A 27,849-nucleotide genomic window follows, 5' to 3' on the forward strand; every position below is an offset into this window, starting at 1 on the left:
GAACGGGGCCCAGTTGGATTCAGTGTGAATTGAGCCTTTTTAATTCACCAAGTTGTAATATTCTGTCTCCTTACAGGGAGCACAGAATGAACAAGGTAATTTTTAGTTGATGAGAGTGCATCCTCCCGCTGCAAGGCTCCGAGTCAGGATAGATATAATATACACCTGCCGTCCCTTTTAATCAAGACAATGAAAGTCTATACCTGTTATTACTCCATCTTTCACTGCTCATAGACTTTCTGGTTTCACAGACAGGATCAGCAGATAGGAATAGTAATGGATTCAGAGTTATCTTGGAAGTAACATTAGGGAAATGCTCTGATGCATGGAATGAGGGAGGTAAGAAAAAGCATTATCACCTCCATTTCAGGGATAAGGAAATTGAGCAAGTCCACTCACACCCCAGTAACTGGAAGAGTCGGGCTTCCTACTGACAGGCACCGAAGCCCACGCTCTTCTTCTGTACTGGATATCCGGGGAGCACTGAGCTTGGTCAGGCAGAGCCTACTTCACATTCGAGAATTCCGCCTCTAGTTATTTTATATATATATATTTTTATTGATTTTCGAGAGGAAGGGAGAGAGAAAGAGAGACAAAAACATCAATGATGACAGAGAATCATTGATCAGCTGCCTCTTGCATGCCCCACACTGGGGATCAAGCCCGAAACCCAGGCATATGCCCTGACTGGGAATTGAACCTCAACCTCCTGATTCATAGGTCAATGCTCGACCACTGAGCCATGCTGGCCTGTCCGTCTCTAGTTTTGATAAGGTACCTCCTACCCCACCTCAGTGGAGAGAACCACTTGCTAACCACTTGATGACAGCTTACCAATTTTACAAAAATGCTTCCAAAAGTAATAAAAAAAAATAAGTTAAATTCACAGCCAAAGATGAAGATTGTCATTTTGAGATTTCTTAAATTCTATTCTATAGTTAACCAAATTTCGCTGCTTTGAACACTATGAATAAACACTCAGTAATTTACTCAGTAAAATAGTTATTAGCACCAACCACATATCAGGAATTTTGTTAGGCAAGGGATACTGCGTGGGGCCTTTTTCATTTCTGAGTTTGTAGGAAGTACAAAATGACCTAGCACAAATAATACCTAATTATGAAATTTCGAGTTCCTGCCCTGATTCATTGCCCTCTACCTTGTGGGTCTCTGTGTGCCTTCCCAGAGCATTTATTTTGGCTTTGGCTTATAATTAATGAGAGGGAAAGACATATGGAATGCAGGTGCCAAAGGCTTAACAGTTGGTCAAAGATGGTCAAAGAAAAGGTGAGAAGATACAGAATGGCAGAGGCATGATGAGAAATGATGATGATCCAGGGAAAGGGAGAGAAAAGCACTATCCCTTAGTTTTGTTGAATAAAGAGTTGGCATATGAAGAACGTGAGGGAGGGTTAGATGCTTATATGTAGACGAGGGAGGAAATAGACATGATGCGGGGGCGGGGGGTGGGGGGGAGGAATAAACATGGGTTGTATGAGTATTCAAGGTATTTGCTCTTTCCCCAGAACAGTCTCTGGGTTGACCCTTGAAAATTAGTTAAATTAGGGATAAAGTCTCTTGCCCATTTGCTCTAATTCCTATGAACCTCCCATCTTTTTTTTTATTGGGATGAAATTCACATATTACACAATTAACCATTTCTAAAGTATATGCTTCAGTGACATTGGGTGCCTTCACAATGTTGTCGACTACCACCTCTTCCTAGCTTCACCTTCCCTTTGTTTTAATTACTGGTATTTGACTCTTATTCTTTCACCCAAACTTTTATTCCACCAAAGCCATCATTTCTGCTGGGACCCAGTCCCCAGAATGCCCTATTCTGATGCAAAAAGCAGACAGACTAGCAAGACTTAGACTGGAGAGCAGGCAGGTCGCACTACTTAGCCCAGCAACCAACCCAGCCTTAGTGAGTTGAAGCTGGGGAGGAGGGAAGCATGGAGGTGGTGAGGAGACAAAGCCTTCTCCCAACATGGGGGAGGGACTTTTTCGACAAAACCCACTCACTCACCTGATTATTCTGGGCGGGTTCCTAATGCCCGTGCGTACACTTCTCAGCTTTGTATGTACCACACTCTAGAGCAGCAGACTGATAACCCTTTCTTCCCAAGAGAGTACTTGTCACACCTAAGACCTCATGGCCCCTGTACATGATGGTATAATGGCATATTTATTCTTCTGTTCACAAGTTGCTTTAAAATGTACTTAAGATAGTTACTTGCCGGAAGCCGGTCCATCCTTGCTGCTTGACACAGTCGCTGCAGGAAAGAAACATCTGCACAGCATATGTTTCAAGGGACCTGGCATATATAGCATATTGTTCTTAATATGTTTGCTCTCCTTAGTGCCATGTGTTTTAACCAAGGTCACCTCTCTGAGAAAGGTTGTTTCCCCAGGTGGGGATTTTTCCCTGAGGTTAGGGAGGGGATACAACCCCTTAATTAAGTGCCAGGCGGGTAGTTAAGCTATATAATCTTTACTCCCTGGAATGGAGATAAGAAACGCCCTAACCTTTGTAATAGAAATTGACAGGATTAAAATCGGCTGGTATAAATATGGATGTAACAAGACAATAAACATCAGATCCTCATCAGATCCTGATCAGATCCTAACCAGAGCTTGGCTGGAGTTCCTAACCAGAACTTTGGCTGGAGATCCTGGCTAGAGGTCCTGACTAGGCTGCTGATCAACTGAAGGCTGTCTCCGTGTCATTCCTTCTTCGCCGACTCCGTCCACACCTTTGGGGACCCCTGGACCCGCTGGGGTTGGACCCCAGCAGTTACTAAAGCCCTAGCCGGTTTTTCTCAGTGGTTAGAGCATTGGCCTGCGAACTGAAGGGTCCTGGGTTCAATTCAGGTCCAGGCACATACCTCATATCTCGGTTGCTGGCTATTCCCCAGCCCAGGCCCTGGTTGGGACTCCTGCAGGAGGCAACCAATCACTGTGTTTCTCTCACATCCATGTTTCTCTCTGTCTTTCCCTCTCTCTTCCACTCTCTCTAAAATTCAATGGAAAAATATCCTCAGGTGAGGATTAAAAAAAAAAAAGTTACTAAAAGCAAATAACATCTCACTGATGGCCCAGCAGACGTAGTGCCATCTTCTTTAAGTCCCTGCTCAGTCAACAGCAATACTTCTAGAAGCTTCTTCAGTGACCTCCAGACACAGTTAAGTCTTATATTCCTCAGTATTTTTAATACCACTTTGAAGACCAATATCACAGACCAATATCACAACGAATTATTCCTAGTTGGCCACCTTGTGAGATCCTTGAGGGCAAGGAATATGCTTTACTCATCTTTTCATTGTAACTCAGTGCCTGGTACTTGTACAGACAATGAAATCCTAGGGGGAGCGAGAAGGTTCTCCTCTAACCTCCATCACACACGCTGGATTTGCCCTCCCTGGAACCAGTTAGGAGGCCACAACAACTTTGTTTTTTTGTCAGTCCTCACCCGAGGATATGTTTCCACTGATTTTTAGAGAGTGGAAGGGAGGGGGAAAGACAGAGCCCAATGGAGGACTTGATGTTCTCTAAGTTTCTGTGAAAATAAGCAAACAGCCTTCCTGTTTTGCTAACCCTGGTTCTCTAGGGAAATAACTTCCCTGTTCCCAGTAAAACAGAACTGCTCCCAGTGGTGTTAAGACCGGGGGGGGGGGGGGGGAACCCACAAAAACTCGAAGGTAGCATTAACCACATTAGCACATCGTCACAAAAATGATCTTTTTTTGGTGTGGGCAGATGGGGATCCCAGGAGGCCAGGGATGCATAAGTGAGACTGAGGAAGAGAGGCTGCCGGCAGAATCTCTCGGGGAGTCTGCGCAGGTGCCCAGGGTGCTGGGCAGCCCCTTTCCAGGGCTCAGACCATGCAGCCTCTAGCACTGTGGGCTGGAAAAAAAAAACAGAGCTCGATTATACCACTGTCTCCCTAAAAATGCCCGCACCCTAGAAACCAGAGCACTTTCCGCAGCGGGAAGTACAGGTGCAGTCAGTCCCGGGAGATGGCGTCGGTCCTGGCACCGGGGCAGCCAGTTCTCACGCAGCCCGTTTCCTCCGCGCAGTGGGTGCCCCACGCCTTCCGTCTCCCCGATACCCAGCCTGGCGCTCCGGGTGGAGGCAAGAAAATGGGGGCACAGCTTCCGCTCGCCGCCGGTCTGGAGGGGTTGGTCCGAGCACAGCTGTGCCTCCTCACCTCCCAGTGCACGCACAGGTTCCCGGCGGCCACGGGGAGCCCCCTGCGGGCGCTCCGTGCACCGAACCCGACGCCAATTGAACGCCCGTAGGCGGCCACGAAACCGGGAAGCCCCAGCGGAGGGATCTCCTCCCCAGCAGGGGGGCTGCCCGGGGCGCCGCGCCTCCCAGCGCGCGGCCCACTCTCGGGGGGTGTCACACCGGCCCGCGGTGATGTCACACTTGCAGGGCTGAGGTTTTCCAGCCGGACCCCCTCCCGCCACCGGGCACCTTCAGATCCTCGCGGGGTCGATGCGAAGGGGCGGGGAGCCCGGCCCCCGCCCGCGATCCACGCTGGCTCCCCACGGAGGCCCCCGCGGGGACCCGCGGCGAGCCCCCGCGCCGGCGCCCTAAGGCGGTCCGGGTCCGCCGGCTCCCGGCACTTCCGCCTCTCGGCACTTCCGCCTCAGTAGGTGTCATGGCGCCGGCGGGTGCGGAGTTCCCGCGGGGCGGGGCCGGCCGGATGGGGCGGCCGCTCGGCGCTCGGCTCGTCGGGTCTGGCGACAGCAGCAGCAGCGGCGGCGGCGGCGGCGGCGGCGGAGCGAGGGGCCCGGCGGCGGCCCCGGACGGCTGCGGGAGGCCGAGGCGGGATCGCGCGGGGCTGAGGCGGCAGCGACGGCGGCCAGGGCCCGGGCGGCGGGGCGAGCGGGGGGCTGTGGGGGCTCCCCCTGCGGGACGGGTGCGGGGACGGCTCCGGGGGGCGGGGGCCGGGGCCCGGGCTGGCGCGCGCGGGGGGTATGATGACCCGGCGGCGGGGCCCGGGATCCTGTCTCCTCCGCCGCCTCCTCACGGCAGCCCCAGCTCGCGGCTGAGAACCAGACACACCGGCGGTGAGTCGGCGCGGGCGGGAGGGCTCCTGGGCCGGGAGCGCCCTCGGATCGGCTCCCCGCGGGGCACCCGGCCTGCGGGGGACGCCTCTCTCGGGAGGCCCCCCCCCCCGGGACCGGGATCGGGGTCGGGGTCCTGCGGCCCGGCCGCTCTCGGCCGCGGGCGGGATCGCGCCCCCGGGAAAGCGGGGAGGCTCCGGGTTGGTTTTCGGGGCAACTCCCCCTGCGTCCTGCCACTTCTTCCTGGGCGTGTTGTTGTCCTCGGATGACAGGGGCCGCCGGCGTCTCCCGCCGGCTTCTCCGCGGCTGCCGTGGCGGGTGCCGGGCCGGGTGGCGGGTGCGTGTGGGTTTCCCGGCCCCGCCGGTCGCCGCGGCGGCGGGTCGTGCGTGCCGTCTGGGCCCGGCACCGGCGTCGGGAGGGATCGGCGGCGGCGGGTGGGTGTGGGCGCTCCCCGCTCCCCCCCGCCGGTGCCGTTGAGCCCCGCTGGTGTGTAGTCGTTCCGCTGGTCGTTTTGCAACGACGGGGAGGCGGCGTGGGACCAGCCCACCGAGTGGCCGCATCTGTGTGTGCGGAGCAGAGCCGGAGGTCTGGCTCCCGGGGAAACTTTTGCTGTTTGCTGTCTGCTGTCACTTTCCCAAAGCTTTCGTTTAAGGAAAACATGATAATAATGAAAGGGTGAGGAAACAACCCAAACTCGTGGGGCAGGCCCGCGCTCTTCGCCCGGCTCCGTGGAAGGGAGGAGGCCCTTTTTGTTGCTAGCAACCCGGACCGGGAGGTCGGGCGCCGGGAGCGCGGGTCTGCCCGCGGGTTTGCCGTGACCATCCCTAGCCCGGGCCTGCGTTTCTGCTGGGCGCGCTTTTCCCGTTTGTGGGGGAGGGGAGGGAGGGGAGGGGAGGGGAGGGGGAGGGAGGGAGGGGAGGGGAGCGGGGGCCGGGGAAGGGGGAACCACCCCAGGCCCCGCCAGGTCTCCCCGGTTTACTCCGCCGACTCCGAGGTAGGTGCACCCGTTCTGAGGCAGCCCTCGATGCTTGCTTTTGGGAATTTTCAGGAATTGCATCCAAATATGCATTTCCACTGGAGCCTGTTCTGCCCAGTATGTCCTTTATCTTGTTTGTTTCCTAGTAACTCTGTTGAAAACAGCAGTGTGGCTTCCTGCCCCCGGTGAAGTGGGGTTAAATTAAGTGGCTGATGCCCTGAGCAAAACCTGCAATTTTGCTCTTGTTTGTGTAAAGCTATTTTTGATTCTTGGTCTGCAGTTTTGTGTGTGTGCGTGTGGTGTTTTTTTTTTTTTTTTTTTTTTTTTTTTTTTTTTAAGATTACAGAGGGTGCAAATCATTACCAGCTTTTTTTTTTTTTTTTTTCCGCATCGAGGTCTAAAGCTTTCTGTAAAACGTTTTTTAAAATCTACTAGCAAGTCACTTTACCCAGTAGTTATTCAGCGAGGGAGTTTGGATATTTACATGTAACGATCTCGGGGTTCTGTGCTATAATACTGGTATGATGAAAGATATCATGGACTGAAAGATACTATTCCTGGTTTGAAGGAACAAAAAGGGCCACCCTTCAACTTGTGGTTGCAACTGGAGGCAGCCAAGCCAGTAAAGCATCTGATGATTAAAATGGTGAATAAGATCTTGTAAATATGCTGGCTCTGGTTGGTAAAAGGACTTTTGCTGGTGACATGTTCATGACTAGTTTATCCTCACTTTGGACATTGGATAGTCTCAAAATTCACAGTTCTCAGGAAAATGGAATTCTTTCATCCTGGGGTTTTGTTTTCATAAGCACAGCTCAGTGGTTGTGTTGGTAGAAACCAGGGAGCCAACCCTGCCTTGTAAACTTATGACACTTGGAACTTGTGCAACTTGTTGTTAGTTATATATTGTAACCGGTCCTTTTGTAATTTGAAGTAATTTGTAGACATGAACTTCCTGATCTGCCCTCTTATTTTCATTTTCACAACTGTATAAAGTATCCATTACCTTTTTAGTTTTTAAAAAGTTACAGTTATTAATTCCTTCCCAGTTTCTTTTTTATTGTTTTTATTGATTTCAGAGAGGAAGGGAGTGGGGGAGAGAGATAGAAACATCAATGATGAGAGAAAATCATTGATTGGTTGCCTCTTGCATGCCCGACACTGAGGATTGAGCCGGCAACCCCGGGCATCTGCCCTGACTGGGAATTGAACCATGACCTCCTGGTTCATATATAGGTCAACGCTCAACCAGTGAGCCACGCAGGCTGGGCCCTCCACAGTTTCTTCCCTTACATTTCATGTTATTCTGAATACAAGTCATCAAAATCATTTTCCTTCCAGTAGCACTTCAACTGTCACTGATTTGCTTTTGATTCCTTTTCTGTTCCGAATCTGCAGCTCTCTAAATGCCTAGTGTATTTTTGTAGAGCATAATTTGGCACTTAAAGAAATTTACATCCTGTTTTTATATTTTTCTCTTTCTTTTTGGTGTGTCATATCACCAAAGCACATTTCTAAGCTCTTGGGAGGTAGGGAAAGTTATGTGTATTTCTTTTGGATTCTTTAAGGACACCTGGTACAGTGCTTTCCCAGAGAGCTTAAGGAAAAAGAACCAGGAGGCCTGAGTTCTTTGCCAGCCTCACTACTCATTAACTCTGTGAAACTAGGGCTTCCTTGGGTCTCCCTTTTCTCATCTTGGAATTAGGGAGTTTTAGAAAGCATAGAAGGTCTGTTTTAGCTGTAAGAATCCCTGTCTTTTTTTTTTTTTTTTTTTGCCAGTGTCTTCTCCAATGCAATATGTTTTTTATTCAGATTTTCTCCTTACTGTAAACAGTTCTTCATTTTTCCATGGCCCCTGGCACACTGGCAATAGTCATCTCATTCATCTGAAAGAGCTCTTTCCACCTTCCGCCTGCCAAACGGTTGTTACCTTGCCTGGGTCCTGTTTTCCTTAGGCCTTTGCTTGCTGATCTAAACGGGGTTCCCTTTTAGTGTCTGTTTCAGATTGAGCTGTGCTTTAGTTTGACATTCTCCTTATACCGTTTTCTTTAAACTGTACAGGCCTGTAGACTGTCCTGTGCACGTACTGAGATAGCACCTTTTACCAAACACAAAAAGCACCTGCTTTCTTTTTTTTTGTTACTATAGGTCCGTCATTCCAAATCCTAAGAGAGCTACTGGAATTTAGGAAACAGTATCCTACCTACAAGGAAAGCCCCCTGAGCCAGTTTACCGAAAAGTTACAGAATTGGTTTAAATGGCTGGAAATGATATAGACTTGTAGAGTTCCTTTGTCAGCTCACAGCACCTATTTCACACCCTGTTTTTGTGTACTAGTTGGGGAACTGGCTTGTTTCACATGGTTCCATATGAAGGAAGTGCTACAGGAAAGGGGGTGGGGAGCTTTGATTCAAATGATGTCCTTAGGGTTTCAAGCTTATTTTTTCCTTCAGTATCATTATATTTAGAAAACTGATTACATATATATGTGTATATATATATATATAATTTTTTTCTTGTAGACACGAGACTCTAATTTCTATTTTTCATCATGTATTTCTCTAATTTAGTCAAAATGACTTCTGAAATCTTAGGTTTATATATATATGGAGAAGTAACATGATCTCTATAGTCATTCATTCTAGCAAACATTTTACACATACAAGGTGCCAACCATTGTGGTAGATGCTGATGATTAAAAAGGGGGGGGGGGCACTTACTCTTCTGTTGAGATTTGCCCATGACACTTGCAGTTTAGAAGTCAACTTTTAAATAAATAATTACAAATAGTCATATTTAGAATAAAATCCAGAGTGGCCCACAAGTCACTAGCCCTTGTCTCCTCTCTGGGTCCTGTTTCTACTGTTTTCTCTCCTGTTCCTTTCCATCCATACTGGTCTCTTCTTCAAGGAGGCCAAGAATATGTCTTGGCACTAACTCTTCTTTTTCACTTTCAGTGGCACCTTCTTGTCTGTTCGGTCTCAGTGTAAGTGCCACCACCTTATAAGGGCTTCCTTGGCCACCAAACCCAGGGTATCTCTCCTTGCACCTTCACTATCATGTCATTGTGTTTTGTTTTCATAACATTTATCACTAGCTGCTATTTTGTGTGTGTGTGTGTATGTGTGTGTATGTATGTATGTGTTTGTCTCCTCAATAGAAAGTAGACTCCAGGAGGTAAGGGATCTTATCCATCTGGAACACCTCATCCATCCCCAGTGGCTAGACCAGTGCCAGGCAGATAGACATGTTAGTTAATAAATGAAATGAGTAAGTACAAGTGTAGTATGAAGTAGTGAAGGATGCTATGGGAGCCTTTACCAGCAAAGCTACCCTCGTATGAAGTGGTCTGGGGAAGGCTTTCCTGAGTATGTTTGTCAGCATAAGGTAGACTAAACAACATTCTAGCTGAAGGGAAATAGTTTTTCTCTCATGTAGCAGCCTGAATGTTCCAGGTTGCAGTGATCATTCCTGGTGGGGAGGTGGCTCCGCGCTCCGTGACCATTCAGGGACCCATGTTCTTTCCATCTCGTGCTCTGCCATCCTTGGGTGTGGTTTCGTGGTGGAAGCTGAGTCTCCATGAGTTCCTGCTGGTGGAGCGGGAAAGGAACACGAAAGCCTCCCCCACACATCACTTCCTATTAGAGAGAGGGACTGGGAGCCATAGTCTAGTCTAGGATGAAGGAGAAAGGAAGTTTCGGTCCCAAGCAACACCCTGTACCACACTGAAAAGGAGCTGTGAGGGGAGATGAAAAGGATAAGTAGAAGTTAGAAAAAAGGAGGCTGAGGGGGAAATGAAGTTCAGAGAGGGGACATGGTGTGTGAAGGAACTAGGGCAGGAGAAGGCAAGGCCTTCTCTAGGAACACAGAGAAACGTGGGTACTTGGAAGAGAGAACCTGGGGAAAAGGTGGATAAAACGAGGCTACGAAACTAATCGGGGTCCAGATCTTACAAGGCCTGGGGATCCCAGCTACAAACCTTTATTTGAAGGTTTTAAGTGGGGGACAGATATGCATTTTTGTAAGGTGAAGAGTGAATTGGGAGAAGGAGCCATAAAAAGGGGGCCTTGAGAGTTCAGATTCGGGGAGACAGGTTAGACTATTGAATTGTGCAGTAGGGGTAGAGAAAAAAGGGTGGAGTAGAGAGAGGGTGTTCTGGTGAAAGAGTTTTCTTGCCAAACTTGTCTTGCTTTATTTTTACAGAACATGTATTCTTGTTTACCTACTTTAATGATGTGAATGTTCTTTATATATCATGTGCTGGAGAATATGTACATCTGTGTACATGTCAGCTGAGGACAAGTGCTAGAGGAAGAAACAATATACTGTTTTTAGGTTATTTAGATCACCAACTGTTAAATTATATCAAAGAGGCAAAGATGACACTAAGTGAAAGCAGTAGGAATATGTTATTGGTATGTCAGGGAAAAGATGGGAGTTACTGAAAACTAAAGGCAAAGTAATTACTTTGGTTGTCATACCCAGTTGTTCTATTCCTAGTTATAATATTTGAATTGTTTTCTTACTATTTATTTATTTATATTGGTTTCAGAGAGGAAGTGAGGAGAGAGAGAAACATCAGTGATGAGAGAGAATCATTGATCAGCTGCCTCCTGCACACCTCCCACTGGGGATCCAGTCTGCAACCTGGGCATGCGCCCCTAACTGGAATTGAACCTGGGACCCTTCAGTCCTCAGGCCGACACTCTATCTGCTGACCCAAACTGTCTAGGGCTAATAATTGAATTTTTAAAAAATATATTTATATTGATTTCAGAGAGGAAGGGAAAGGGAGAGAGAGAGATAGAAACATTAATGATGAGAGGGAATAATTGATTGGCTGCCTCCTGCACACCACCTACTGGGGACTGACCCTGCAATTCTGCATGTGCCCTTGACCAGAATCGAACCTGGGGTCCTTCAGTCTGCAGGCTGGTCTGTCCACTGAGCCAAACCGGCGAGGGCTTAATACTTTATAGTAAGATTCTCCATATGAAGTGACCTGAGTGTGGGGCACCCAACAAATGTTGAGTAGATGTGACCATGGCAGGGAGTGGGGTAACTTTCCTGGTTTTGAAAGCCTTGGATTCTAGCAAGACTCATTTCTCGTTTTAGTAGTAAGTACAAGTACCAGTAGCTTTTTGCCTTTTCGTTCTAGTTGGGGATTAATGCAGTGGGCAAATTTGTCATTACGTTTAGATGTTAAATCCTTGGAAAGTCAGGTTCAAAATGAAAAGACTAGTTTGTTGCTGGAGTCGAAGTGCCACATTTTCAGGAAGTCAGAGAAATAACTTCTAGTTTATTGGGAGCTGTTCTCCTGTGAATTGAAAATATTTGTGCTGTAGTTAAGTTTTGGAGGGTTTTCAACTGTGCAGGGGGTCAGTGCCCTCAGCCCCCCCTGCATTGTTCAAGGGTCAGCTGTAATTTCCTTAACAGAGTCGGCTGATCCATGATAGGTTTCCCACAGTGTGAAGTCTATTCCATGTTTTTGTTGGGGAGGTCTCAGCCTAGGTAGAACATTGCCTGCCCATTTGCAAAGGCAAATTTCGTGGAACATGGTACCTTTAGCCTGTGTCTACAAATGGCTGTTTTCAGCTGAATTTCAGAGTGTTACATCAATAAGAGTGTTGATTTTTGTAGGCATCTTTGGTTCTGTCTTTTCTTCTCTCCTTGTGCTCGTTGAGGTCAGTATGAGTCTCAGCCACACTCTTAGTCTGGTGCCACGATTCTGACGTAAGCGTACCATCCACCCTGGCTGTGGGGAAGGCCCGTGAAATTCTGGTTGTTCTTTTCCTGCGGGGGAACTTAAATTTGTCTCACTGAGTGAGAATTATATTCATTTATATACTTGAACTTTCTGAAACATTTTCTAGAACTGGTGCCTTGTTCAGTGCTGAATTTGAAGATTGAAGCCATCAGCATCTGCTATTTTGTTTATTGGGTGAAGAGTTGTCAGTAACATTACTCTGGTGAATGCAATATTTTTAAAAAGTGGCTAGTTATGAACATGCTTTTAAGAATTTGCTATTACATTTTATGAATTCTTTTCAGTATTATTTTAAGGCCTCCTATTCCTAGACATAGCTACAAATTGCAGTTTGTGTATTCTAATTCTTTTACTAAATTCTTTTAGTAGCTCAACAGATATACAGTGAAAAGCAAATTTCGCAGATTTTCTCCATTTCTTGCTCAATTTTATGATGACAAATATTTTTGCATATATTTTAATAGGTACATTTTGTACAGGCCCCGGTACAGATTTTTCTGTTACTATAATTTGGTATTATGTCAGCGATATAGGTAGAACAAGTTGATTTGTAAATTTATAGCCCTGGAGTTAAATTGCACTGACCCTAGCCTTTAATTTACACTTTTTTCTCTTCAAGATTCATATAAATTATGGAAACTCTTGTTTGAAGTACATCCAGACCACATTTTTAGAAACTGAAGGCTGAGGGGTTGTTCGTTCCAGCTGTCTAGTCCAGTGCAGATGGTTTTCACTTGCATTCAGGCACGAAGAAATGTACACACTGCTTTTTTATGTTCTGTAACATCCTTTGTCACGCTTCCTTCCTTTCTGGTTGTGTGTGTTTATTCTCTTATGACTAGTAAAATTATACTGTGTGTCCTGGAGTGGAGACTTCCCCCATTCTTCTAGTACTGCACAACTAAAACGGAGGGACATTAAAAAATAAAACCAGCGTCGACAATCCTGCAGTTTAATATGAATGGTAGGGAGTAGCTATGCCTTTGGTAGGCAGGGGTTGCATCACCCAACAAATACTGAGTGTCTGTCAATTGCCAGAGTCTGTGGTAGGTTCTGGCAATATAAGCGAAGCACAAGACAGTCATGGTACCTGCCCTCATGGAACTGATACTGTAGTTGGGAATGTAGTAAATAATTTCAAGTTGTAAGGGAGGAACAGGGTGCTATGGGAGTTTATGGAATTTGGCAGGGCAGTGGTGATGGTGATTGTCGCGGGTGTGTGTGTGTGAACAGTTTTCCCAGCAGAGAATCTATTGAATCAGAGAGCCTTCTGAAAGCTGAAAGAAGGGTGGTATGGCTGGAGTGGAGGATTCAAGGCGGGGAGACTTTGGAAGTCACAGCAGCAGAGTTTGGGAGAGCTTTAGGGCAGGTTGAGGATTTTGGACTTTATCCCCAAAGCAGGGGAAACCTGGGAGGCAGGAGGAGAGAGAGGACTTTGCATCACCCTGATGACTTTCTTTCTCAAAAAAGAAAGAGCAGTCTTTCAATTTGCATAGGACTCCCTCCCAACCTCAAACCTCCCATTCAAGATTCAAGATTAGTTTGGAGGCTACTGGAAGTTCCAGTGAACTAGAATAGTTCCAACGGGTAGAGAAAAACAGCCGATTGGAGATACACTTGGGAGGCAGAATGGAAGATTTGGTTATAGATTAGATGTGGGGGGATAAGGGAGAGGAATGAGTCAGGGTAACAACAGTGAGTGAGTCCCAGGCACTATTACATGTATCAAATCTTTAGATTCTCACAATAACCCCACCAGGTTGATATTGCTGCCAGTATTTTAAAGATGAAGAAGCAGACTCATGGTCTCCCTGGTTTTTGCCCTGAGTTGCTGGGTGTATGGTGGTGTCTCATAACTGAGATAGAAAACTGGGGTGGGTGGAGGCTCCTTAGTTTAATTTTGGACATGTTGAATTTGAGGTGTCTGTAAGTTAATCTAAGCTGCAGTGTAGAGTGGTTAGGTTATTTAGAAATAAGAATTTGGGGGCCTTGGATGGGTAGCTCAGTGGGTTAGTAAGTAAACAAAAAAGGTTTATCCTTCTATAACAGGAAACATATTTTGGAAAATGTAGCAAATAAAACCCAGCCAGATATGTTTCCTGGTGGCTTTTCTAAAGGACAAGTTGTGACCTGAGGGCCTGACTCTTCCTCTCTCGGCGCAGGTATGGCATCACAGCTGCAGTTCTCCCCCCCATCAGTGTCGTCGAGTGCCTTCTGCGGTGCGAAGAAACTGAAAATAGAGCCCTCCGGCTGGGATGTTTCTGGACAGAGCAACAACGACAAATACTATCCCCACAGCAAAACCCTCCCCGCCACACAAGGGCAAGCCAACTCCTCTCACCAGGTCGCAAACTTCAACATCCCTGCCTATGACCAGGGCCTTCTCCTCCCCGCCCCTGCCGTGGAGCACATTGTCGTAACAGCGGCTGACAGCTCAGCCAGCGCCGCTACATCCACCTTCCAAAGCAGCCAGACCCTGACGCACAGGAGCAACGTTTCTTTGCTTGAGCCATATCAAAAATGTGGACTGAAAAGAAAAAGTGAGGAGGTCGACAGCAACGGTAGCGTGCAGATCATAGAAGAACATCCCCCTCTCATGCTGCAAAACAGGACTGTGGTGGGTGCTGCTGCCACGACCACCACGGTGACCACGAAGAGTAGCAGTTCCAGCGGAGAAGGGGATTACCAGCTGGTCCAGCATGAGATCCTTTGCTCGATGACCAACAGCTATGAGGTCCTGGAGTTCCTCGGCCGGGGAACGTTTGGGCAGGTGGCGAAGTGCTGGAAGCGGAGCACCAAGGAGATTGTGGCTATTAAGATCTTGAAGAACCACCCCTCCTATGCCAGACAAGGACAGATCGAAGTGAGCATCCTTTCCCGCCTCAGCAGTGAAAATGCTGATGAGTATAATTTCGTCCGTTCTTACGAGTGCTTTCAGCATAAGAATCACACCTGCCTTGTGTTTGAGATGCTGGAGCAGAACTTATATGATTTCCTAAAGCAGAACAAGTTCAGTCCACTGCCACTCAAGTACATCAGACCCATCTTGCAGCAGGTGGCCACCGCCCTGATGAAGCTCAAGAGCCTGGGTCTGATTCACGCCGACCTGAAGCCAGAAAACATAATGCTGGTCGATCCAGTGCGCCAGCCCTACCGGGTGAAGGTCATTGACTTTGGTTCTGCTAGTCACGTGTCCAAGGCCGTGTGCTCAACCTACTTACAGTCACGCTACTACAGGCAAGTGGCCAACGCTAAAAAGCTTGTCTCAGACTCGAGTTCTGTCTTTATAGTTAATATATATTACATAAGGCTACGTAGAACAAGGAATGTATTTACAGATTCCAAGGTAGAAACAGGATCATGTTTTAGGTTAAGTGTGGTATTCCTGTAAGCAACATTATTGTATATCTGAAATCTTTTTTAACACTAGAAAAATTAATTGTCTGATTCTGAAGCTTGTTCCTAGTTGAATTATATAGTTGGCCCTTGAACAACATGGCAGTTAGGGGGAACCTGCATATAACTTTTGACTCCCCCAAAACTTAAGTTGTTCTCCAGTATCTGTAGGAGATTACTTCCAGGACCTTGCAGATATCAAAATTCACAGATGCCCCTGAATAATATCCCAGTGTATGTACATACCATATTTTGTTTATCCACTCATTTGGTGGTGGACACTTGTTTATTTTTACATTTTTGGCTATTTTGAATAATGCTGTGATGAACATTGGTATTCAGTTGCTTAAGTGTCTGTTTTCAGTTCTTTTGGGTATAGAGCTAGAAGTAGAATGCCTGGGTCATATGGTAGTTCTATGTTGAACTCTTTGAGAAGCCACCAAACTGTGTTCCACAGCTGCTGCACTATTTGCATTCCCACCAGAAGTGCATGAGGATTCTAATTTCTCCACATCCTCACCAACAGTTGTTATTTTCTGTGGTTTTTGTTTGTTTGTTTTTGATAACAGTCATCCTTGTATGCATGAAATGATACCTCATTGTGGTTTTGATTTGCATTTCCCAAATGATTAGTGATGTTGAACATCTTTTCATGTACTTGTTGGCCATCTGTATGTCTTCTTTGGAGAAATGTCTGTTCAAGTCCTTTGTTCATTTTTTTTATATATATATATTTTATTGATTTTTTACAGAGAGGAAGGGAGAGAGATAGAGAGTTAGAAACATCGATGAGAGAGAAACATCGATCAGCTGCCTCCTGCACATCTCCTACTGGGGATGTGCCTGCAACCCAGGTACATGCCCTTGACCGGAATCGAACCTGGGACCTTTCAGTCTACAGGCCGACGCTCTATCCACTGAGCCAAACCGGTTTCGGCCCTTTGTTCATTTTTTAATTTGGGTTGCTTTTTGTTGAGTTGTAAGAGTTCTTTATATATTCTGGGTATTAATCCCTTATCAGATAATATGATTTGCAGGTTTTTTTTTATCTCCCATCCAGGGGGTTGATTTTTCACTTTGTTTTTTTTTTTGCACAAAATTTTAAAACTGTGATGAAGTCCAATTTGTCTGTTTTTTCTTTTGTTGCTTGTACTTTTGGTATCACATCCAAGAAATCATTGCCAAACCAATGTTATAAAGCTTTTCTCCTGTGTTTTATTATAAGAGTTTTACAGTTGTAGCTCTTATATTTAGATCTTTGATCCATTTTGAGTTAATTTTTGTATGTGGTGTAAAGTAAGGGTCCGGTTTCATTCTTTTGCATGTGGATATTCAATTTTCCCAGCACCATTTGCTGAAGAGACTATCCTTTCTCCATTGAATGGTCTTGACACTCTTGTCAGAATCCTTCAACTGTATATGTGAGGGTTTATTTCTGGGCTCTCTGTTCTTTTCCATTGGCCTCTATGTCTGTCTTTATGCCAGTACCACACTGTTTTGATTACTTGTAGCTTTGTAATAGGTTTTGAAATCAGGAAGTAGGAGACCTCCAGCTTTATTTTCTTTCAAGATTGTTCGGTTATCTCAAGGAATCTCTCAAGATCTTTATGAATTTTAGGATGCTTTTTCTCTTTCTGCAAAAAAACCTCATTGACTTTTGATAGGAATTGCACTGAATCTGTAAGTCACTTTGGTTAATATTGACACTTTAACAATATTGTCTTCCAGTCCACTCTCATCTATTTTTTTTCTTTTATAGTTCTATAAAACTATGGTATTTCTTACTTGAGTGAGATAAAGAAATTCCTAGAGTCTTTGATTTCTAGTTTCATGTTGCTCTAGGCAACTTGACTAATTTTGAGACTCTCATCTCCATTTATTTACTCATGACTTGGGAGAGTTAGGTTCCAATTATTTTTGCTTCTGATATTCTCCTTTGAGCAATCCTTCCACCACCCACACGTACACATGTGTACGGCACATTCACAGGTGCACTGAAGAGTTCAGTTCTGTGTCTTATTTTGAGCATAGGGGAAGTAAGAAGGAGAGCACAGCTGAGGGGTGAGGGCTTTCTTGATCTTTTATCTTGTCAGTGCCTGCAGGTGTTTAACTGTTTATCTGCCCTGTCAAAGACAAGGACAAAGTCTGAAGGCCTTTTAAGATTGAAAAAGAGCAGTTGAGATAAAAATTATTCATGAAATAATTGTGTGGTTTTCTTTTTTGCTTTTAAATATATTATTATTGATTTCAGAAAGGAAGGGAGAAGGAGAGAGGAGAGATAGAAACATCAATGATGAGACTCATTGATCGGCTGCCTCCTGCACGGCCCCCTACTGGGGATCCAGCCTAACCCGGCCATGTGCCCTTGACCGGAATTGAATCCAGGACTCTTCAGTCCGCACGCCGATGCTCTATCCACTGAGCCAAACCAGCTAGGGCAATGAAATAATTTTTTATGGAATTTTCTCATAAAAGGTAAAGGAGATGTGAGGAATTAAACATTTCTGGCTATTTAGCTTTCTCTAGTATGACATTTAAATAATTTTTAGTCTTATGTTGCTGGTCTTTGCCCCTTTTCTTCTCCTTTTAATTTAAGCTGTCATTTGAGTAATTTGGTGGTTTTGTTTTTATAGAAAATATGATTTGCAGAATTTTAAATCCACTGGTAATTACTCTTCAACAAAGTCCTGTAAATCCGTGGCATTTAGTTATTGACTATGTGAGTAATTTTAAATGGAGCTAAGTTTATCTCTTAAAAACAGGAGTTCAACTCTGTATATGACTAATGCTTGTGCATTCTGAGGTTCAATATCCAGGTCTCGACTGTGTTTAGGATTTAACGTGAACGTTCTGTTGTGTCACAGGAATACTTGATACTGAGCCTGAGCACATGGAATAGCCACTCAGGCATTCCTTCTCCGTCATGTGTTTTACCCCACAGTGACTTCATGTTGCTTTGTTGCCTTATTAGAGTCCATTAGGTCCTCACCCTCTTTTCAGAAAACCTCCGTGAACTTTGGCCAGTGAAGCATCCTGCCTCCCAGGCTGCCTTCCTCAAGCCCTCCTTTTTAGTTTACATTGCTTCATCTTGCTGATAGCATGCCAAACTATTATCAGTTGACATACATTTTTTGCCACCATGTTGTCTGTTGGCCACGGCATGGCTAAATAACTCAGGCAGTGGAAATAATATACTTTATTTCCTGCCCACTGTGAATGTAGGCTAATCGCAAGAACAGTTGCTGTCTTTGGCGGTTGAGTTTTATGCACAAAGGTTTCCATGCTTATAAGCTCAATGCTTTCACATTCTGAACCAACCAGCCGGCCTTCATTGAAAACCGAGATCACTTTATTTGTTCTGTATGGAAGGACAAGGTCTACAGAAGGAAAGCGCATTTTCACTTTGTCCTAGACAAACAAACAATCCGGTTTTATCTGACAGTGAAACTGCGGCTTAATCTAAGCCACAGATGCAGGAAGTTTGCCTTTATGTAACATCCCTGATCTAAGAAGGTTGATGCCTCTGCAGTGGACAGGAAGAAGCAAGTGTGTTCATGAAAATGAGCAGAGAATGACTGCTGTTGATTCTCACCTCAGCTTGCTCTCGGTTCAGGTGAAATAAAGCTTTACGACCTTAGAGGATTCTTCAGTTTAAAGAAGTTTGAAATTGGGAAATCAAAAGGCAAGCATTGTTATTTCTGCCACCTGGTTTTAGTCACTAGAGCCCGCTTAGTATTTGTTCTGTAAGGATGGGATGGATCTTCAAAGAGGAGACCACCATGTCCGAAGTGCAATTAGCGCCATTTTTGTACTAAAGTGAATACTGCCAGTTTTGTTTTTCCCCCTCTTTGCTGTGCTTTAATAGGTAATCTTTTTTACTGCCCAGCTGTTAGAACATCAGAGCTGGAAAGCGATCTAGGAGAGTAATTATCTAACTCAGCCTCCTTATTTCACAGATGAAGTAGAACCGGAATTTCAGAGTCTAGATAAACGTTTATATTAAGGGATTGAGAAATACTGGAGGCCAAGGGGCAAGATGATACAGTAATGAAAATACTAGCAAGAATTATCATCGGAATTCAGAGTTGAAAACATTGAGTCTTTAGAGAGGAACATGCTCTAAATGATTTCCTTTCTGTTCAGTGTCTAGGTAAGTCTAACATTTCTAGGAGTGATGATAGTGAAAAGTGCTTCAGTAGACTGAACAGCCTTCTTTTTATTTTATTTTGACTGCTTTCATTTTTTTTTCTTTTGATACCTTTTGTATGGTAGATGGTAGAGCTTACTGTTTAGAGTGAGCTTTGCTGGAAATCCTTAGCTGCTTTTTTTACTTCAGAGGCAGGGTGAGACCAAACCAAAACCTGATTCCAACCAATTCCAAAGGTTTGGGGTTTTTGTTGCAAGTTTAATAGTGTTTAAGGGCTGGAATTAGTGTTTCTCTGAAAGCTAAAGTTTCATCACATATTACTGCTCCCTTTTTAAAGAAGTAAGTTATTGGGTGCTGGCCTCTCCCTGTGACCTCCCTTTGGGGTTTAGAATGTCCTCCTGTTATAGTGGGAATGGCAGAATCAATCCGTGCTCTCCAGCTGATGCTTAGGAATGCTCTAAGCCCAGTTTTTACTTGGGCACAAAGCCACTTGCATGCTCCCTGCCAGCTATTTTTGGCACTGTCACGAACTTGGAAATTAATGATTCTACTCACTGAAAGTAAAATTTTGTTCCTTTTCAGTTTTAGAAAAGCTTTCATGTTTCTGGGTCCTCATACCCTCAAACTTGTGCTGCCTTAAAACATGCCATAGAGGCTGGGATTTAATTGCACTCACTCTGAAATTCCATCAGCCATGTGGCTCTAGCCACCTGCAACAGGAATGGCACTTCTGATGGTTGTTTCTTTGGCTAACAAAACCACAGTTCATTCACATCAAATAGCACAGAAACGGTCTATTAATGGCTCCACCCATAGCTGTCACATAGGATAAGTCTCGACAGGCCTGCGTCTTTCGTTCTTTCTCTGTAAGATCGGGGAAGCTTCTAGACTCTATAGAGCCCTCTAATTTACCCTGTTTTCTCAGAAAATAACTTGGGGAGGATATTCTTATTTAGGGAAATATCTTGATACCCTCCCCCACTCAATCTCTGCCCCTCGCCCCCTCCACACACACCGAGGAAGCTCACATGACTTGAAAGTACAGTTGGGGAAATGTGGGCGCTCCACAAGGAGACACGGTCTGTTCGATGCTTCCCAATGGAAAGATCTGCTTTTCCATTTTTATCCTCTAAAAGGAGGGGTCTGGATCTGGGGTCCTTACAGATTCAAATGTCATGACTTGTAAGAAGGAAAGGGAGTTGTTTGGAGAAGGTGCTAAAGTGTTTAAGAGCTCAGACCTTGGCTCAAGCCTGCCTGACTCCATCACCCAGTCATTGTGTGGCCCTGGGCAACTCAGCTACCCTCTCAGTGCCCAGTTCCTCCCATCTGTAAAGTGCCAATGATACTTTATTACATAGGAGCCACGATACCTTGGTTATAAGGTGAAACATTATTTAGGTGCCAACGAGAAAGTAAAAGCACTGCCATTAAACTAAAATACACCATGGTTTGCAAGAATTTTCTTAGTTTCAGAGATGTTAAAATGTAAAAGAAATTGCATCTTAGAATTGATGGCTTAAAAGTAGTAATACATTCATAGGATTGTTGTAAGGATTATAATGACCACATTTATAAAGAACTTGGAATAGTGCATGGCACATAGTAAGCACTATGTAAGTGTCACCTATTAGTATTATTGATAATAGTGTTACCTATTATTATCATTCCCGTTCTGAACCCATTTATTGATCTCTTAAGTTTCAACACACTTTGCAAAATGCCATGGTATACCACCATGCCAAAAAGATTTTTATAGATAGGTATGTACTTAACTTTTACTTAGTTAGACACAGTATAATATACTCAACTCCATAGCTAGACTGTCAGAATTCAAATTCTTGCTCTGTCACTTATGTGATTTTGGGCAAATTACTTAATAATTTGCCTCGGTTTCCTCCTCTATAATTGAGGGTACACAATTTTCCTTGAATGTGTTCATATATACAAGCTCTAAGTATATGGGATTGCCTTAGTCTTCTCTTTAAGGCTCCTCGTTTCTCACTTGGAGGATTAATGGAAATGAAAAGAATTCAAACTTTAAAAATAATGATCATATATTAATAGTTATTATTACATCTAACACTTATACAGTACTTTATATGTGCTGAGTACAAGAGCTTACTGTCCAAGACCTTTGATACTTACTATTATTAATTGCTTATTTAAACCCTATGCAGTGGGTACCTCTTCTTTTCATTTTATGAATGAAGAACCTGAGGCACAGAGAGATTAAGTAATTGTCTGCAGCTACGAAATAAAGGAATTGCGGCTCTGAACCCAGGTAGGCTGGCTCTAGTCCAGCCGTGGGCAAACTACGGCCCGCGCCCGCGGGCCGGATCCAGCCCGTTTGAAATGAATAAAACTAAAAAAAAAAAGACCGTACCCTTTTATGTAATGATGTTTACTTTGAATTTACATTAGTTCACACAAACACTCCATCCATGCTTTTGTTCCGCCATTGTGGCCCTCAAGTCAAAAAGTTTGCCCACTCCTGCTCTAGTCTGTGCTGTCAGCCATTGTATCTCTATAGGACGCATTTCTGTCCCACAGAGGGATTTATTGACCAAGCCATTTAATTGGTTTTTCCATAATTAAAAAGGTGCTAAGTAAAAAGAATAATTCCCCGATTCCTTATTTACGATTTCAAAATTCAGAAAGCTCTAAAAACTAAAAATCTTTTCCTGAGTTTGGTATAAACTCATTGATTGGAAAGATTTGACTTGAATCAGTGGAAGGCAATTGGAAGTCTTTGTTTAGCTGACTTAGTATGACTGCTCATATGTTTTGTTGCAGAAATATTAATGTGTTTGATTCTGAGCACTTCCCTAAACTCCTTTGGGATTATTATGCAATATATAGTATAGTCATCGTAGTACCTTTCTGAAATTAAAGAAATTCTGAATTCCAAAACACATGTGGCCCCAAGAAGTTCAAATGATGGATTTTATACCAAAGATCGTTTTCAGTTTCATTAAATCAATGTATCTTTCGTTGATACTAAAACAGAACTTAGTCAACACCGTTCATTTTCCCAAATAACGTGTATCTTTTTATCAACTATTTTTGTTGTTGCTAGAGCCCCTGAAATTATTCTTGGATTGCCATTTTGTGAAGCTATTGATATGTGGTCCTTGGGCTGTGTGATAGCTGAGCTATTCCTGGGATGGCCTCTTTATCCTGGTGCTTCGGAATACGATCAGGTAAGAGTGTGTATTAAATTTTTTAACGAATAGAATTTTCTCCACCTGCTTCTTAGTCTGAAGTTATGTTTGCAATTCTTCAATGAAAAGGGAATTTTATTTTATGTTATGTTAGACTGGTACTTTCCCAGATCTGTAATGATTTATTAGATATTCACTTTGGTTAACAAAGGTATCTTGTGAAATAAGACATGAAAGCAAAGTAAGGATGAGGAATTGAGATTTTAAGAATGAATTTTGGCTCATTCACACCTGTTACTTCCTCTCATACATGACACACACTGAAATGCGTGCTCTCGGCATGCTGAAACACTTTGGGACCCAGAGGCTGGGATGTAGAGGGGGTCTCTATAAGATTGGCTTTAGGAGGGCAATCAGAGGACTTGAAAAGTGTTGCAATAAATGACCTGTCTCAAACAGATAAGGTTTAGAAGATATGCTACATTTCCTAAAGAGCTGGTGCTGAGGGCAACAGTTTTGCCATGGAAATAAATTGTAAATTCTAGTTTTTTGTTTTTTAAAAAAAGTGGTCTAACCATTTATGCTTTAATCTCCTTAAGGGCATTGACTGTTTCATTCCACTAGTGTATCACCAGCTGCTACATGTGTCTTAAACATAGTAAGCACACAAGGTGTAGAAAAGGGGGGTTGTTTTTGTTTTAGTTTTCTATTTTTTTAAATTTTTTTTTTGAGAAGTAAATGGTTATCTGGAATTGAAAGGCAAAAAGAGCAAAACAGTCCTTTTCCTATTCAGCCTAGAATTTTGACTCCTTGATATATTTGAGTATATGTAACATTTACCAACTTCTAAAAATTTGACTCTTTGGACATGCCTTTGAATGAAACATAACAAATGAGTTACTCATGTCATAAATAACCCGTTACATTGTGCTTTGGAATTTTTTTTATCTTCTACCTTGAGAGGAGCAAGTCAGCGTCCTTATTTTTTTTAAACTAATTTAAATTCTTTACTGTTAAAAGCATCTTCCTTATTGTACAACAACAAAGAAGTATTTGGGAGATTAAATGATACAAAACCATAGCTGGTTTAACTAAGCTTTTGATTCTCCTTTTTGGGTTTTAGACCTTTTTGAGACTCTGATGAAGCTGTGGATCTTCTCAGAAAAGTCTGCTCACCATGTCTTGTGTACAAATTTAGGGGACTTAGGGACCTCTGCTTCAGAAACCTTGCTCTGAGCAATTAGAGCCGCCAAAGTGCCATTCCTAGCCCAACTGTTTACTGGCATCCCTTCAGCCTTAGTCAACAGATTGCCATTGTGAAATTTCCTAGGAAGTGGAACCAAATACAATTAAATTTAGAAGCTAAGGTACAGCTGGGGCTTTCCTTGAAAAAAAAAAATGGTCTGGTAGTTTGGAGAATTTTTGTTGGGTTCATAAATGTGAAACTGTGGGTGGAAGGAGGAAAACCACAGTTGGTTGAATCAAGCTGAATAAGTAGGATGCGGCTATTATAGAGCAGGAAGGGGGGTGGGGAACAGTTTATCTTGCATCTCTGGTTGTACGAAAGATTCCTCTGGCAGCATCCTTATTCTTATAGCTGACTTTTTTTAAAAAATAAGTTTATTGAGATATAACCCACATATCACATAATTCAGCCATTTAAAGGGCACAGTTCAATGGTTTCAGTATGTTCACAGGGTTGTGAACCATCACAACAGTTTTAGAACATTTTAATCACTATTAGCAGCCAATCTTCATTTTCCCCCAATCCCTGCCTTAGGCCCTTGTTGGTGAAGAACTCCAAAAACTTAGGCTCATCAGTTTTAGATTTGGCAGTTGATCTGAAGAAATGACATGTAGCCTTGTCCAGATGCCTAAGAACTGTATTAGCAGGAAAAACTTACGGACACAGGCAAAGCAGCTGCTCCCAGTGGTGACGGGCCAGGAAGAAACCATACCACTTCCAGGACAGGGCCCTTTTCAAAGGAGGTTAACTAATAACAAAACAATATGGTGGGTAGTCACATGAACCACCGAGAGAACAATACATCCCTAAGTTAAAAGATCACATCAGGCAGTTATTACACTCTATACATTCATTAACCTCTCTCCTGGGGCTTGGCATTTACCTCGGGGTGGCATTCTGGCTTTCTGGATAGCCAGCCAAGCCTGAGGTTGTAGAGCGTTCAACATTTCCCAGATGCCTTTGCTGTGAGAGACATATCACATCTCTGAAATGAGTTCCCCTATATTAACCACTAATCTACTTCTGTCTCTAGTTATGCTTATTCTAGTATATCATATTCATCACAAAATATGGTCTTTTGTGACAGGCTTCTTTTACTTAGCATAATGGTTTTTATCCATGCTGTAGCATATATCAGAACTTTATTTCTTTTTATGGCTGAATAATATTCCATTCTGTGTGTGTGTGTGTGTGTGTGTGTGTGTGTGTGTGTGTGTTTGTATTTTGGCCTTTGTGAATAATGGTGCTGTGAGCATTGGTATACAAGTGTTTTAGTCAAATGTGTATAGTCTCTAGATATTAGTGGCTTTGAATTTGTTGGAAACATTAGAATTGTTTAAAATAACAAGTGACAAATACTTTCTGTTTACATAGATAGGGAGCTTCTGTTGTTGCTTTATCTTAAGCTATGTGAAAAGTAGTATCTGGATAATATTAAAATTTTTAAATGTTTTAATTCCATAAGTGCATCACTGTAGAAAAATAAAAAAGATACAGTAAGCCAAGAGACAAAAATTTGAACCTCCTATAGTTCTACCCCTCAGAGGTAACCTTTTTAAGTTTTGGTTATATTTTGCCTTTTTTTAATATATGTATAAAATTTGTTAATTTTCATCATGTGTTTATTGAGTACCCACTTTGTGTCAGGTACTCCGAGCACTGGGGATGCCATGCTGAATAAAAACATAGTCCTTGCCTGGAGGCTATAGTTTGGTATGGGAAACAGACATGAAGTAAATAAGCATACCAATAATTATATACTACAATTAAGATAAATTCTGTAAAGAGAAAAAATGTAGTTTGCTATGTGTGTGTGCACGCACGAGTGTATCTTCTGACCATTTATGCCCTCATGCCTCTTGAATATACTTCTTTTTCTCCACTGCTACTCTCTAGTCCAGGCTGTCTTACTCATGTACCTGGGCTACCAGGCCATCTCCTGTTATTTATTCCGGCCTCCCTTCAGTCTACTTTCCAGAGAGATTTCTTTCAAAACACAAATTTGATCATTCCACTCCCCGGCTCTTCTCAGTGGCCTCCCATCACTTTTAGAATAAAAGGCTAAGTCCTTAATATGACCTCTGAGCCCCTGCCTGGGTTGTCCTGGCCCTTCCGGTCTTTCTCTCTCGATTGATCTTATGCTGTTTCTTCTTGATTTTCATACTTTAGTCCTCTTGGCATTATTTCAGCACTGCTTCCTTCCACACAGGCCCTTGCACATACTGTTCTCAGTCTGAAGCTTTCCCACCAGCCATCCATTTCATCCGGTCAAAGTCTAGTCATTTATCAGCTCGAGTGTCACTTCCTCAAGGAGCTTTCCTCAGCAGTCCCCAGTCTAGGTCAGGTTCCTTTTTTAAGTATTTTTATGGAAGCCTACTTATTCTGATTTGAATTATGCATTCACCGTCTGTCTTCCTCACTAGACTGCAAGGTCTATGAGAGCAGGAACCATATCTATTTTTAAAATCACCACTGCCAGGCGCAATAAATACTTATTGAAAGTATGAATGAATATATGCTATATATAGTTATTTTCCAAGTAAAAATTTATGGACATAGAGGAAGATATATATATAGTATTTCATCAAATCTACAACACCACTGATTAAAAGATGCACCATTTTTCTGTACCTCTGAGAAAAAATGCTGCCAATTAAACCATGACAGTATCAGCGCTAAGACATATCCTGATTTCAAAGATGTGCATGTGAAAAAATATGTCTCTTAGAACCAGTGAAATGGAGTAATTTAAAAGAAAAAGAGATTATATTTAATTTGTAATCTGCTTTTTCTATTTAGTATATTGCAAACTATACCTGTTAACAAATATAGGTCTACCCTATCATTTTAAATGTCTGCATAGTATTTCATTGTACAGATTTTACTCTGTTTTTAAAAAAATACTTTACCTCTTACATGCAAAAGAAGTTTCTATTTAAACTTTTTTATTCACATTTAAAAAGTTTTCTATTTTGCTAATGCTGTGTTTTGGTTTTCACAGTTTGGGGTAATTTTCTGCTAAGATTGTCTCAGGATAGATAAGCGTACCAGATTTTGCCTGTAGGTCATAGTTGGCGTACCTGTGCTTTATACTCTTAAAAATTGGTGAGGACCCTAAAGAGCTCTATTTATATAGCGAATACTGAATTAGTATTTAAAACTGAAGATGGGGGCGGGGGGATAGATAGGAAGTAAGATTTATTTCCTTGCTTACAAGTTTTTCTCTAATTTTATCTTAAGTATAGTCATTCATATATGAAGATGGGGTGGTGAAAAGAATTGCCTCTCGCCCTAGCCAGTTTGGCTCAGTGGATAGAGCGTTGGCCTGCAGACTGAAGGGTCCCAGGCTCGATTCTGGCCAAGGGCACGTGCCCCGGTTGCGGGCTCGATCCCCAGTAGGGGGCATGTAGGAGGCAGCTGATCAATGATTCTCTCTCATCATTGATGTTTCTATTTCTCTCTCCCTCTCCCTTCCTTTCTGAAATCAATAAAGAAATATATTTTTTTTAAAAAAGAAAGAGTTCCTGAATACAGAATTTCTAAAAAAAAAAAAAAAAAGAAAAGAATTGCCTCTTGTATTGCTTTTAGTAGTAGGGAGAGAAGCAAATTGCCTCTTCTATCGCTTTCCTGGATTGGGAGAAACAACCAGAAGTGTGAACAGTTAAGTTGGGAAATTCATAAAACAAACATATACAAGTACACATTTCATTAGCCATCAGAGCAATGACATCATCACCCATCACCTCTGGAAATTTCTACTGTACACCCATGAGAAGAGAATGAAAAGGCAAATAACTTCTTAGTATTATTATGAAAATAATTTTTTACTTCACACCCCCACTCCCCCGAAAGGGTCTTGGGGTCAGACCCTATGGGAGTCCCCAGATCACATTTGAGAATTGCTGGCCTAGTCCGTAGTAGGTGTTCAAAAAATGTTGAATGTATGAACACAGTACTTACAGAGAAGCTAAATTAAGTGCTTGAGTTTATGGTACAAGAAGTAAGCTCTGTGACAAGTTAGAGTCGGGGGCAGTTGACCAGGAGCTAGAGTGGCCAAGGAAGAAAGAGGTTTATAGAAAT

General features: G+C 43.4%; 1 protein-coding gene across 4 annotated transcripts in view; it reads left to right on the forward strand.

Moving 5' to 3' along the window:
* The first annotated feature begins 4,859 nt into the window (after positions 1-4,859).
* HIPK1 (homeodomain interacting protein kinase 1) overlaps positions 4,860-27,849 on the forward strand; it is a 45,589-nt gene continuing 22,599 nt past the window's right edge. For 2 of the 4 annotated variants that reach the window (XM_070396550.1, XM_070396545.1), the window contains exons 1-3: positions 4,959-5,078; positions 13,982-15,056; positions 22,439-22,562. In XM_070396550.1, coding sequence (XP_070252651.1) covers positions 13,984-15,056; positions 22,439-22,562 — 1,197 coding nt within the window. In that variant the 5' untranslated portion in view covers positions 4,959-5,078; positions 13,982-13,983. Of the gene's footprint in view, positions 5,079-13,981; positions 15,057-22,438; positions 22,563-27,849 lie in introns of all 4 variants that reach the window. The other 2 variants (XM_070396546.1, XM_070396547.1) reach the window with 2 other exon arrangements.

The sequence above is a fragment of the Myotis yumanensis genome, unplaced genomic scaffold (assembly GCF_028538775.1).
Source record: "Myotis yumanensis isolate MYYU_CA2020_CCGP unplaced genomic scaffold, mMyoYum1.0.hap1 SCAF_17, whole genome shotgun sequence".
NCBI classification, from domain to species: Eukaryota; Metazoa; Chordata; class Mammalia; order Chiroptera; family Vespertilionidae; genus Myotis; species Myotis yumanensis.